Consider the following 10,910-nt stretch of genomic DNA (forward strand, 5'->3'; position numbering starts at 1 on the left):
CCATCCACTGTATGTCTACTTCGTATTTTGGTGAATGTAGTACTACATCTGGGAACTTTTGGCATAGTAACTGTATCCACACTTAAAAAAAAAAAAAAATGTTATTATAATATTTTTTTTAAATTAACAACAAATCAATACAGAAAGTACATGAGGGAACACAAGTATATATAGATTATAAACAATGGACAATCGAGCTAGGGGGTACAATATCACATTACAATTACACAAGGACCTTAAGGGACATACATACACTTATAATTCTAACAGCTTTTTTTGTTAGTAGAGTATTTAACTGTTTTAAAATACAGTTCAATTTATTTTTGTAGGGTAAGAAAATGTGTTTTTTTTTATTGTAAATTTACATTTGTCTTTATGAAATTTGGCCAAAAGAATAATGAAATGTATTACATAAAAATGTTTCAGCTTATTTCTATCGTATGTAAAGAATCCAATCAGCACATCTCTCCACAATAGTGTGAAATCTTCATAAATGTGTTCAATTATAAATCTACTGATGTCTTGCCACAGTTTTCTTACATGAATACAATGCCAAAAAAGATGCAACACTGTTTCTGGGTGGTCCTTACAAAAGGAGCAATTTGAGTTGATGTTTTCCTTAAACTTCTTCATATAGTGGTTGGCAGGATAATATTTACAAACCATTTTAAAGGAAACTTCCTTAATTTTGTTAACAAGTAGGTATGTGTGTGGCAACATCCAAACTTTTTCCCAACAGATATTATCAATAAATCCATTCCAATAAGGCATGACAACATCCTGCTGAAACAAGGTTAGTATCGCTCTGTTGTTGAATGGACCAAAAGAGAAACAAATCTTTCCTACTGATGAGTCAACAGGGTCAATAGAAGGTAGGCTCTGAGGGTCAGGTCTTGACATGTTCCTGAATAACATAGCAACACCTGAGGGAATGGCATCTAAAACAATTGCAAAATCTTTAGGTGTTACAGGGACCTTGTAAAGTGATAAGAATTCCTTATAACTGAGTAAAAGACCCTCTGCATTTACCAGTTGGCTCACCAATAGGATGTTATTTCAGAACCAATATTCTAAAAACAAAGTATTTTTGTTACAATATATCCCGATTATTCCATATATAATATCTGTGTGGAGAAAAATTGTGTTTATAAATTAAGGACCATGACAAGAAAACCTGCCGATGAAAAGTAGAAAGTTTCACTGGAATTTTGTCAATGTCATAATTGCAAAACAACATGAAGTTAAGGCCACCAAAAGTAGAGAAGACATGATGAGGAATAAAATTCCAGATAGAAGTGGGTCTTCTTAGGAATTGTTTTATCCAACTGATCTTAAAAGTATTATTTAAAGTAGTGAAGTCCAGAAAATTCAGTCCACCATTCTCATAAGTGTTCATTACAACAGTTTTCCTAATGTAATGGGTACGGTTTCTCCACAGAAAGTTGAAAAGCATCTGGTCTATCTCCTTGCTAATTTTACTCTCAAGATATAAAGATTGAGCGCCATATGTTAGTCTAGAGATACCTTCAGCCTTGGTTATTAGGACTCTACCTTTTAAAGATAAGTCCCTCTGTAGCCATTGATTTAGCTTCTTCTGTTTTTTTTTAATAAGAGGGTTCAAATGTAGTGAGCCATCTAGACTTCTGATCCTTTGTAATGGTTATGCCTAAATTTCACTGGAATACCATCATATGAAGGTGTCACACAATCTTTGACTTCTATGAGTATCCATACTATGAACAATAAGCATACTACATTTACATCACAAATAGTATGGTTAGTGTAGTCAGTATGAGTATTCGGTATTTCAACACAGCTCCATTCCTCTTTAAGTTATGCACATCTTTCATTTTTGTGTTTATCTGTGTTAATTTATTTTTGTAACACATTTGAATATGTATCCTTCAAAATGTATATGGAATTTCACAACAACAACATCACAGCACAGATTGACTCGCTGTTTTTATTTACTTCCTGCTTTTTTTTACTTCCTGCTTTTACTTCCTGCCCTTATGGGTACACTCAAAATGGCTGCCAGTCCAGGAGGATGACATCATCTCAGTCCCATAATGGCACAATTTACTTGAATGGGGATGACAGTTCTATTCATTCTATTTCTGTGGGTAAAACCTGTCCCATAATATATATATATATATATTTTGAAACAGTGTTTTGGTTCATTCTCACATCATGCCTTACAATAATGTTACATACAGTAGTTGGAACAAAACCAATGTGAATGTTGATACAGACCAAACATAAACAGAATGAAGCACGTAAAATAAAACACACATTCCATGTGAAGAACTATGGGAATATCAGAAGAACCCTGTTTGCCCACTGAGGAGTTCAGTAAAAGCACACGATGCCGTAATCTAATTAATAAACAATAGTGCCCCGTGGAGGTGATGTGAGCAGCTACCAAATATACCTGAAATAAACACAGAAGTCATATTGTAAAAGACGAGAGTGCAGAAAGCCTTATACATGTTGTAAGATAATTGAGAGTCATTTTAAACATAACCATGAGGAAAATAGCCTGGCCTGCATTAGTGAAGGAGAAGGCAGATACCATATGACTCTCTCATTGTCCACTCCTCCAACCCAGGAACAAGGATTTGTGAATAATCTGATAACAACACATGATGGGAAACATGACATTACATTGTAGGGTTGTTAGTTGTAGATCTACATTCCTCTATTAAATCAACCTGAGAGGGGCCATTCAGGTGAGGGCCCTGCCTGGTGTTTCCCCTAGAAATACAATGACTGGCATGGGTACACTTAAAATGGAAAGTGGACTTGAATGGGATCATGCGCTCTAGTCATTCTCATTTCTATGGTGTTTCCAGTCATTCCTGTGTTCTGTTCTCTATGCCATCTCAATTGGCTCCTGTTGCAGTGGTGTCTCCATCTTGGCTTCTTTCACTTTCTTTGGTGCACGTTTGTGATTCTTACTGATATTTGATATAAAAGAGCAGTTAGTTATTTGTAGTATAATTAAGACAAATTACAACAAAAAATCATTCTGTAAAAATTATTTTAATTTTATTATATTTTTAATTAAAGAGAATAATGAACAGTGTACTGTATCAGAGAATAATGAACAGTGTACTGTACTGTATCAGAGAATAATGAACAGTGTACTGTACTATATCAGAGAATAATGAACAGTGTACTGTACTATATCAGAGAATAATGAACAGTGTACTGTACTGTATCAGAGAATAATGAACAGTGTACTGTACTATATCAGAGAATAATGAACAGTGTACTGTACTGTATCAGAGAATAATGAACAGTGTACTGTACTATATCAGAGAATAATGAACAGTGTACTGTACTGTATCAGAGAATAATGAACAGTGTACTGTATCAGAGAATAATGAACAGTGTACTGTATCAGAGAATAATGAACAGTGTACTGTACTGTATCAGAGAATAATGAACAGTGTACTGTATCACCAGAGAATAATGAACAGTGTACTATATCAGAGAATAATGAACAGTGTACTGTACTATATCAGAGAATAATGAACAGTGTACTGTATCAGAGAATAATGAACAGTGTACTGTATCAGAGAATAATGAACAGTGTACTGTACTATATCAGAGAATAATGAACAGTGTACAGTATCAGAGAATAATGAACAGTGTAATGTATCACCAGAGAATAATGAACAGTGTACTGTACTGTATCAGAGAATATTGAACAGTGTACTGTACTATATCAGAGAATAATGAACAGTGTACTGTACTGTATCAGAGGATAATGAACAGTGTACTATACTATATCAGAGAATAATGAACAGTGTACTGTACTGTATCAGAGAATAATGAACAGTGTACTGTACTATATCAGAGAATAATGAACAGTGTACTGTAATATATCAGAGAATAATGAACAGTGTACTGTACTGTATCAGAGGATAATGAACAGTGTACTATACTATATCAGAGAATAATGAACAGTGTACTGTACTGTATCAGAGAATAATGAACAGTGTACTGTACTATATCAGAGAATAATGAACAGTGTACTGTACTATATCAGAGAATAATGAACAGTGTACTGTACTATATCAGAGAATAATGAACACTGTACTGTATCAGAGAATAATGAACAGTGTACTGTATCAGAGAATAATGAACACTGTACTGTACCAGAGAATAATGAACAGTGTACTGTACTATATCAGAGAATAATGAACAGTGTACTATACTATATCAGAGAATAATGAACAGTGTACTGTACTATATCAGAGAATATTGAACAGTGTACTGTACTATATCAGAGAATAATGAACAGTGTACTGTACTATATCAGAGAATAATGAACAGTGTACTGTACTATATCAGAGAATAATGAACAGTGTACTGTACTATATCAGAGAATAATGAACACTGTACTGTATCAGAGAATAATGAACAGTGTACTGTATCACCAGAGAATAATGAACAGTGTACTGTACTATATCAGAGAATAATGAACAGTGTACTGTACTATATCAGAGAATAATGAACAGTGTACTGTACTATATCAGAGAATAATGAACAGTGTACTGTACTATATCAGAGAATAATGAACAGTGTACTGTACTATATCAGAGAATAATGAACAGTGTACTGTACTGTACCAGAGAATAATGAACAGTGTACTGTATCAGAGAAGAATGAACAGTGTACTGTACTGTATCAGAGAATAATGAACAGTGTACTGTATCACCAGAGAACAATGAACAGTGTACTGTACTATATCAGAGAAGAATGAACAGTGTACTGTACTATATCAGAGAATAATGAACAGTGTACTGTACTGTATCAGAGAATAATGAACAGTGTACTGTACTGTATCAGAGAATAATGAACAGTGTACTGTATCACCAGAGAACAATGAACAGTGTACTGTACTATATCAGAGAATAATGAACAGTGTACTGTATCAGAGAATAATGAACAGTGTACTGTACTATATCAGAGAATAATGAACAGTGTACTGTACTGTATCAGAGAATAATGAACAGTGTACTGTATCAGAGAATAATGAACAGTGTACTGTATCAGAGAATAATGAACAGTGTACTGTACTATATCAGAGAATAATGAACAGTGTACAGTATCAGAGAATAATGAACAGTGTAATGTATCACCAGAGAATAATGAACAGTGTACTGTACTGTATCAGAGAATATTGAACAGTGTACTGTACTATATCAGAGAATAATGAACAGTGTACTGTACTGTATCAGAGGATAATGAACAGTGTACTATACTATATCAGAGAATAATGAACAGTGTACTGTACTGTATCAGAGAATAATGAACAGTGTACTGTACTATATCAGAGAATAATGAACAGTGTACTGTACTATATCAGAGAATAATGAACAGTGTACTGTACTGTATCAGAGGATAATGAACAGTGTACTATACTATATCAGAGAATAATGAACAGTGTACTGTACTGTATCAGAGAATAATGAACAGTGTACTGTACTATATCAGAGAATAATGAACAGTGTACTGTACTATATCAGAGAATAATGAACAGTGTACTGTACTATATCAGAGAATAATGAACACTGTACTGTATCAGAGAATAATGAACAGTGTACTGTATCAGAGAATAATGAACACTGTACTGTACCAGAGAATAATGAACAGTGTACTGTACTATATCAGAGAATAATGAACAGTGTACTATACTATATCAGAGAATAATGAACAGTGTACTGTACTATATCAGAGAATAATGAACAGTGTACTGTACTATATCAGAGAATAATGAACAGTGTACTGTACTATATCAGAGAATAATGAACAGTGTACTGTACTATATCAGAGAATAATGAACAGTGTACTGTACTATATCAGAGAATAATGAACAGTGTACTGTACTATATCAGAGAATAATGAACAGTGTACTGTATCAGAGAATAATGAACAGTGTACTGTATCACCAGAGAATAATGAACAGTGTACTGTACTATATCAGAGAATAATGAACAGTGTACTGTACTATATCAGAGAATAATGAACAGTGTACTGTATCAGAGAATAATGAACAGTGTACTGTATCAGAGAATAATGAACAGTGTACTGTACTATATCAGAGAATAATGAACAGTGTACTGTATCAGAGAATAATGAACAGTGTACTGTATCAGAGAATAATGAACAGTGTACTGTACTATATCAGAGAATAATGAACAGTGTACTGTACTATATCAGATAATAATGAACAGTGTACTGTACTATATCAGAGAATAATGAACAGTGTACTGTACTATATCAGAGAATAATGAACAGTGTACTGTACTGTATCAGAGAATAATGAACAGTGTACTGTACTGTATCAGAGAATAATGAACAGTGTACTGTACTATATCAGAGAATAATGAACAGTGTACTGTACTGTATCAGAGAATAATGAACAGTGTACTGTATCAGAGAATAATGAACAGTGTACTGTACTATATCAGAGAATAATGAACAGTGTACTGTACTGTATCAGAGAATAATGAACAGTGTACTGTACTATATCAGAGAATAATGAACAGTGTACTGTACTGTATCAGAGAATAATGAACAGTGTACTGTACTGTATCAGAGAATAATGAACAGTGTACTGTACTATATCAGAGAATAATGAACAGTGTACTGTACTGTATCAGAGAATAATGAACAGTGTACTGTACTGTATCAGAGAATAATGAACAGTGTACTGTACTATATCAGAGAATAATGAACAGTGTACTGTACTGTATCAGAGAATAATGAACAGTGTACTGTATCAGAGAATAATGAACAGTGTACTGTACTATATCAGAGAATAATGAACAGTGTACTGTATCAGAGAATAATGAACAGTGTACTGTATCAGAGAATAATGAACAGTGTACTGTACTATATCAGAGAATAATGAACAGTGTACTGTATCAGAGAATAATGAACAGTGTACTGTATCAGAGAATAATGAATAGTGTACTGTATCAGAGAATAATGAATAGTGTACCTTATCAGAGAATAATGAACACAGTGTACTGTACTATATCAGAGAATAATGAACAGTGTACTTATCAGAGAATAATGAACAGTGTACTGTATCAGAGAATAATGAACAGTGTACTGTACTATATCAGAGAATAATGAACAGTGTACTGTACTATATCAGATAATAATGAACAGTGTACTGTACTATATCAGAGAATAATGAACAGTGTACTGTACTATATCAGAGAATAATGAACAGTGTACTGTACTATATCAGAGAATAATGAACAGTGTACTGTACTATATCAGAGAATAATGAACAGTGTACTTACTTGCTCTGTATCACCAGGAAAATAACAACTCCAATAATGATTCCTCCCGTGATCCCCAACACCACTCCCAGAATCAGGGCTGCAGGAAGCAGAATAACGTCAGTTTTTTTGTTAACAACATAACAACAACTAATTAATAAAATATCAAAACTGTTGAATAGACCTACACTATATAGACAAAAGTATGTGGACACCCCTTCAAATGAGTGGATTTGGCTATTTCATCCAGTGTGTATAAAATTGAATAGCACAGTGTACTGCACTGTATCAACAAAGACTGAACACTCTACTGTAATGTACTATATCACCAGTAATGATTAACACTCTACTGTAATGTACTATATCACCAGTAATGATTAACACTCTACTGTAATGTACTATATCACCAGTAATGATTAACACTGTACTGTACAGTACTATATCACCAGTAATGATTAACACTGTACTGTACAGTACTATATCACCAGTAATGATTAACACTGTACTGTAATGTACTATATCACCAGTAATGATTAACACTGTACTGTACAGTACTTTATCACAAGAGCTCAGTGTCTTTCAACGTGGCACTGTCATAGGATGCCACCTTTCCAACAAGTCAGTTTGTCCTGCTAGAGCTGCCCTGGTCAACTGTAAGTGCTGTTATTGTGATGTGGAAACGTCTTGGAGTAACAACGGCTCAGTCGTGGAGTGGTAGGCCACACAATCTAACAGAACCATCGAGTGCTGAAGCACGTAAAAATCGTCTGTCCTCGGTTGCAACACTCACCACTGAGTTCCAAACTACCTCTGGAAACAACATCAGCACAAGAACTGTTTGTCGGGAGCTTCATGAAATTGGTTTCCATAGCTGAGCAGCCACACACAAGCCAAAGGTCACCATGCGCAATGCCAAGCGTCGGCGGGAGTGGTGTAAAGCCCGCCGCCATTGGACTCTGGAACAGTGGAAACACCTTCTCTGGAGTTATGAATCACGCTTCACCTTCTAGCAGTCTGACGGACAAATCTGGGTTCGGCGGATGCCAGGAGAACACTGCCTGCCCCAATGCATAGTGCCAACTGTAAAGTTTGGTGGATGAGGAAAATTGTGTGCGGCTGTTTTTCATGGTTCGGGCTAGGCCCCTTAGTTCCAGTGAAGGGAAATATTAACGCTACAGCATACAATGACATTCAAGACGGTTCTGTGCTTTCAACTTTTTGGTAACAGTTTGTGGAAGGCCCTTGCCTGTTTCAGTATGACAATGCCCCCGAGCACAAAGCGAGGTCCATACAGAAATGGTTTGTTGAGATTGGTGTGGAAGAACTTGACTGGCCTGTACAGAGCCCTGACTTCAACCCCAACGAACACCTTTTGGGATGAATTGGAACGTCACCTGCAAGCCAGGCCTAATCGGCCCTACATCCGTGGCCGACCTCACTAATGCTTTTGTGGCTGAAAGGAAGCAAGTCTCCGCAGCAATGTTCCAACATCTAGTGGAAAGCCTTCCCAGAAGAGCGGAGGCTGTTATAGCAGCAATGTTCCAACATCTAGTGGAAAGCCTTCCCAGAAGAGTGGAGGCTGTTATAGCAGCAATGTTCCAAAATCTAGTGGAAAGCCTTCCCTGAAGAGTGGAGGCTGTTATAGCAGCAATGTTCCAACATCTAGTGGAAAGCCTTCCCTGAAGAGTGGAGGCTGTTATAGCAGCAATGTTCCAACATCTAGTGGAAAGCCTTCCCAGAAGAGTTGAGGCTGTTATAGCAGCAAAGGGGGGACCAACTCCATATTTATGCCCATGATTTTGGAATGAGATGTTCGACGAGCAGGTGTCCACATACTTTTGGTCATGTAGTGAATCTCTCAACTCACCAATAGGAGTATATAGACCTGTATCTCTACCCACCAATAGGAGTATATAGACCTGTATCTCTACCCACCAATAGGAGTATATAGACCTGTCCTCTCTACCCACCAATAGGAGTATATAGACCTGTATCTCTACTCACCAATAGGAGTATATAGACCTGTATCTCTACTCACCAATAGGAGTATATAGACCTGTATCTCTACCCACTAATAGGCGTATATAGACCTGTATCTCTACCCACCAATAGGAGTATATAGACCTGTATCTCTACTCACCAATAGGAGTATCGGGCTCATCCTCCTCATCCTCACTACCTTCATCTGATGACAAAACATCAGATTATTATGTCAGGTAATTATGTCAGATTATTATAAATATAGTATCATTTAATTGTTCAACATTACATTCATGTGTTTTTTCAGTGTCATGTGGCATTGAAAACTACAAAAATATTTGTAGAACCTCTAAATTAGGATATTTCATGATTCACGATTCATTTGTTTATGCTGTGTCATTTTAAGTCACGTTACGTCATATTGGGCAATCTTATGTCATGCTATGCCATATTATTTCATATTATGCCATCTCATGTCATCTCACCATGAATCCCAGCACAGGTGGCGTTGCAGGCCTGATGGTCGATGAACCTGTTTCCGTTCCCCACACAGCCAGTCCAGTGAAACTTCTTACACTTCTCATGGATGGGGTCGTAGAAATAACGCAGGTAGGTGCCGAAGCATTCACCCAGAGCCTTCTTGAAGTGGCAGGCTTTAGACTCTGTACAGGGGGAAGGACAAGGTTTGGGGTTGGGGTAGGGAGAGAGACAAAGCATTAATCACACACAAAAAACACTTCAGTGTTGTGATTCCAGTGTAGGTTCAACCCATGAACAAAGTTGTCCTCGCATGGCATTGTTCTGGGTGTTGTTACTATGTTTTGCCACATGGTGGCACATTGCAACGAAGGTAAATGTCCTGCTGCACACGAGTACACAGTTGCGTTAGTGCTTAGATACTGTAAGCCAGGGATCGTCAACTAAATTCAGCCTTAGGCCAATTTACCTTGAGGAGATGGTCGGGGGCCGGAACACAGTTAAAAATCATTTGTACACTGCAAATTGACCTCAAGAATCCCAAACAGACATGGTATTGGACAATAACAGAATCATTTCAAACATTGATTACATTGGGATACGATCACATACGCCTCTCTTTTTATGTTTGGGAATACTTGGGAATTTCTTGGTGATTTGATAGTCCTTAACATTATATTTGCTCAGAAAACTTAGGGGGCCAAATAAATTTAGACGGTGAGAAGCATATTGGGGAGTCCTGGTGTAAACCCTGAAATCAGCAGTAGGTTTTGAATGAGTTACACTTCTCATTTCAGACACTATGGATGACCTCTGCCTCACATTTAGATGGTAAACCTCAAGAAACCCAACACTAGACGACAGTAAAAAAAACTCTCTCTCTCTCTCTCTCTCTCTCTCTCTCTCTCTTACACAAACACTCACCCACTACCCAATATAGTCATAGCAGGGGCAATAAAAACCTCTTCCTCTGTAAAACTGTTACTCCAAAGTCCTTGTTTATGGCCATGCCAAAATAAGTCATTGTTTATGGCCATGCCACAAGAAATTGAATTCTATGTCCACTTTATCTGCAGATGCACAGTAGACTGTCTTGACAGACATTACACACTACAAGTGTGGGGTCTTAAATGGGTTATACTATATTGG

The 10,910-nt window shown here is 36.5% G+C and overlaps 1 protein-coding gene across 1 annotated transcript in view; it reads right to left on the reverse strand.

Annotated features, from left to right (window-relative positions):
• Window positions 1-1,849: 1,849 nt before the first annotated feature.
• si:dkeyp-73b11.8 (BPTI/Kunitz domain-containing protein) overlaps window positions 1,850-10,910 on the reverse strand; it is a 21,751-nt gene continuing 12,690 nt past the window's right edge. Inside the window, exons 3-6 of the mRNA XM_042326279.1 lie at window positions 9,770-9,946; window positions 9,445-9,489; window positions 7,326-7,404; window positions 1,850-2,957 (exon numbers count right to left, since the gene is read on the reverse strand). Of these exons, the coding sequence (XP_042182213.1) occupies window positions 2,873-2,957; window positions 7,326-7,404; window positions 9,445-9,489; window positions 9,770-9,946 (386 nt within the window). The 3' untranslated portion in view covers window positions 1,850-2,872. The remainder of the gene's footprint in view (window positions 2,958-7,325; window positions 7,405-9,444; window positions 9,490-9,769; window positions 9,947-10,910) is intronic.

Source organism: Oncorhynchus tshawytscha, linkage group LG01 (genome assembly GCF_018296145.1).
Source record: "Oncorhynchus tshawytscha isolate Ot180627B linkage group LG01, Otsh_v2.0, whole genome shotgun sequence".
Taxonomy (NCBI): Eukaryota; Metazoa; Chordata; class Actinopteri; order Salmoniformes; family Salmonidae; genus Oncorhynchus; species Oncorhynchus tshawytscha.